At 45.2% G+C, this 3461-nt stretch overlaps 1 protein-coding gene across 1 annotated transcript; it reads right to left on the bottom strand.

The window, feature by feature from the left end:
• Window positions 1-1713: 1713 nt before the first annotated feature.
• Window positions 1714-2888, bottom strand: LOC136526246 (cytokinin dehydrogenase 10-like). Its single transcript, XM_066518981.1, is given in 3 exon segments — window positions 1714-2138; window positions 2269-2735; window positions 2737-2888. Coding segments are annotated over 3 exon segments (1044 nt in total).
• Window positions 2889-3461: the final 573 nt, after the last annotated feature.

Raw genomic sequence — 3461 nt, 5'->3', positions numbered from 1 at the left:
CATCTATATGTTCACTTGGTCCTGCTTCTAGTGCTATGCCTCTTGTTGGTACTAACCTTTTACAGGAGAAGGATGATGAATTCCCAGTTGGGAGGCCACCATGGCAGCCGCCTTTGCGAAGGATTGGGCGCCAAGATGAACGTCTTCTTCCAGAGCCATTGTTGTTGTCATCCAATGGAGGAGATGATCTACTTCAGTCGAGGATGACTTCAATTCAAGAAAGGAAGGATGATGAGGATATCACTCCATCACATACAAGCCAAGGAGAGGAGGAGGTCCAGCATGGGCGTCCAATTCATCTTTCTCATGGTGGAGGCCCAGTCTAACTGAAGTTGGAGCCCATCTCGGGTTCTAGAACCAGTCTATCATAAAACTGGTCACACGGGCGCGTCCGGACTCCGTTTTCGACGATCCACATATGGATGGAAAGATAATTAGATAAGGAAGCCAATGCAAGTGGTCTCACGTCAAAAGCTCTTCGGAATCAACGGGAATCATCAAAACGAGTCAGCATCTAGAATCTGCCAGGGTGCTGCGACACCGTCTTTTGGTCCGTTGGACCATGTATCGTGTTTGGGCCCATTAGAGGGCGTGTACAGGGGGGTGACGCCCAAGACTCTATAATTAGCAGTCGTCGCTCTCCTTAGGGTTTGGGTTTTGTTTAGTTCTTGATTTCCACGTGAAATAGACATCGTTTTGCTGCAACTGTGCCGTCAAGGCCGCTTGCTGTGAACCAGGACCTGATCTTATTCACCTGTGGCGATTAGTCCTTTTGAATAAAGACTTGAACTCCTTGTTTTCATAAGCCTCATATTTATTTGCAATTTCAAATTGTGTTCATCCTGTTCTTGCTTGTGTTCTCGATTCGCTTGCAGGAAAGCCTTCTCGGGGAGGTCAATCGCGTTTGCGTGGTTGATAACCAACGGAGTAGTGGTATAACGGTTGCGGGGGTCCGAATCAGTCTGGGTTCGAAGCCTAGATCGTGAACGTCGAGTATCCACCTATCGACGTTATCATACATTTCGGAAGATCGGGCCTAGTCTACGTCAACAAGCTTTATGAGTTGCTCATCGCCATCGTCACATGGATGAAACACATCTTACTCCTACCTAGTATAGATGTGGAAAAGCCATGACAGGGTAAGAGAATACTACTCCGTTGGTCCAAAAAAGAGTGCAACATCAAAGTCAAAGTATTTTAAATTCAACAAAATTTATAGATATAGTATTAATGATTGTGATTCTAAATATTTATATTATGAAAACATATTCCATGATAAATATAATACTACTTATTTAATATCATCAATATTTGTATAATACAGAAGATGCGTTTACAATCTTTAAGAGACAACTACATATGTGCCCTTCTTCATGGAGATTATTGGTCTCATGGGCTGGAGTATTTGGATATCCAGAAACGACTTAATCTTTGGAGGTTTACAGCCTTCTCTAAAACGGTGTACATGCATATTTAAACAAGAGTTTGCCCAGGTCATTCATCGGGCAAAAGCAAAATACTTCCCCCTTATTAGTCGATGGCTAGAAGCCATGCTGTAATTTTCTTATTTTTCTTTGCTACCTTTTTTGTTTCCTAAAACTCTTTTGGAGCTTGTTCTTTTCTTTATATAAATATATAACCAGCAAGGGTAAGGGCAACCTTTCCTGATTCCCTCAAAAAATATTAGTACATATTTATAAAAACTTAATTAAACTAAAGATGATTTGATTTAACATTGAAGCTAAAATGACATTTCCTTTGAGATGGAGTATAATTTTTTCTCTTAGCTACTAGAAAGCCTAGGGGGTTATTTTTGGCAAACTGATGGAGCTCTAGGGCTGAGAAGAAGGAAGACGACATCCGGCCCTCGGTGAGGATCCGGTTCAGCTGGACTTGGCCCTCAATGTAGTCGAAACCACCGGAATCGCCGGCAGACCGTTTCGAGATGAGCAGTTCCTGGTCACCGGTGAACGATTGTACATCTGCGTAGGCGAGTCGGACCCAAAGAACCCGTTTGGGAGCGGGTTCAAACGCGATCCGAGCCCGGGTTATGACCCCAAACTGACCCAACCCACCCAGTGCTGCAAAGAACAGGTCCGAGTTCTTGTCCGGCGAACAGCTGATCATTTCGCCCGTGCCTGCAACCACCAACATATATAGCTTGTTCGTTAGTTAATTGTCAACAAAAAAATACAGATCCATTACATATTGTGCACTGGTCAGCTCTCAGATTTATGTATACATACATGGCCAGCAAGAGACGTGTACCTGTTACCACGTCAAGTTCGTGCACGTCGGAGATCTGCGGCCCATGGCGGAACGCCTGCCCGCCGATGCCGCCATTGGAGAGTGTGCCGCCGACGGTGATGTGGAGGTAGTCGGTCCAGACGCGTGGCGCGTGGCCGTGCTCGAGCGTAGTGTGGAGGACGTCGAACCATAGCTGCTCGCCGCCGACGTCCACCCACAGCTCGTGGGTGGACACATTCATGCGGCAGCGACCATCAACACGGTGATCATAGCCGAGCGAGCGCATGTCGACGACGACGACGCCTGGGGCGAGGGCTTGCCCTCGAGCTGAGTGCCCTTGCCCGCGTGGCGCCACTGTGAAGGGCTTTGGCTGCTGGGAGAGTGAGAGCAGGATTAGGGCGGCAATGTCGTTGGGTGAGGTCGGATGGAGTACCCCGTTTGGGATAGCTTCCACAATGTGGCCAAAGTCCATAGAGGCCTTCATGGTCGTTGCGGTCTGTGCGGATTTTTTACACAATGTCTAAGGCGAAGATGTCATCATCTGGGAAGGCGCCGGCTTCGGCAAGCATATAGAAATGGCTGATGGTGGAGAGGAAGCTGGTGACAATGAGAAATGAAGCTAGATAAACCCTTTCAGACATGTTGTTGCAAAGAATTGGAATGGAAGCTGGGTGGCTGGAGTTTGCTAATTGCATTAGAGATCCTTGTGTGTGTCCTAATGTCATGGAGCCCTACACATTTATAGTTGAAGAGTTAGAGTGTTCTAGTTCAGTTAATTAGTTCTCGCTTTGAAAATGCAGAGGGTTGACATCGTCCAAAACAAACAACAATGCTGAAACTAAAACTTGGTCAATGCCAACTGGTTTGACTCTTCAGGAGACCTCGATGATGATTGGGTCTATACAAAATCATAATACATTCTTGACTTCTGCGGGCCTTCAACTAATTAATAAGAGGGCACTAAGGCCCAAATGTATTTTATGAAACATGAGATACAAATAGAAAATGGATGTTTGGGTGTTGGGAGCAAAGTTTCAGGGGATATCATTAAGCGTGGTTCATGGTAGTAATTATCAACCATTTGATGGTTTCAAACCAAATATCCTAGTCAACTTGTTTGAAAAGTATGAACAATAAAAAAAATTCATCAGAAGTTTCAATCTTCCAAAATGTAAATTACTTGTAACTACTAACTAGTCCATCAACCAGTGCTT

The sequence above is a fragment of the Miscanthus floridulus genome, chromosome 19 (genome assembly GCF_019320115.1).
Source record: "Miscanthus floridulus cultivar M001 chromosome 19, ASM1932011v1, whole genome shotgun sequence".
NCBI classification, from domain to species: Eukaryota; Viridiplantae; Streptophyta; class Magnoliopsida; order Poales; family Poaceae; genus Miscanthus; species Miscanthus floridulus.
The sequence above is the reverse complement of the archived record's forward strand: the minus strand, read 5'-3'. Positions and strand labels throughout refer to the sequence as shown.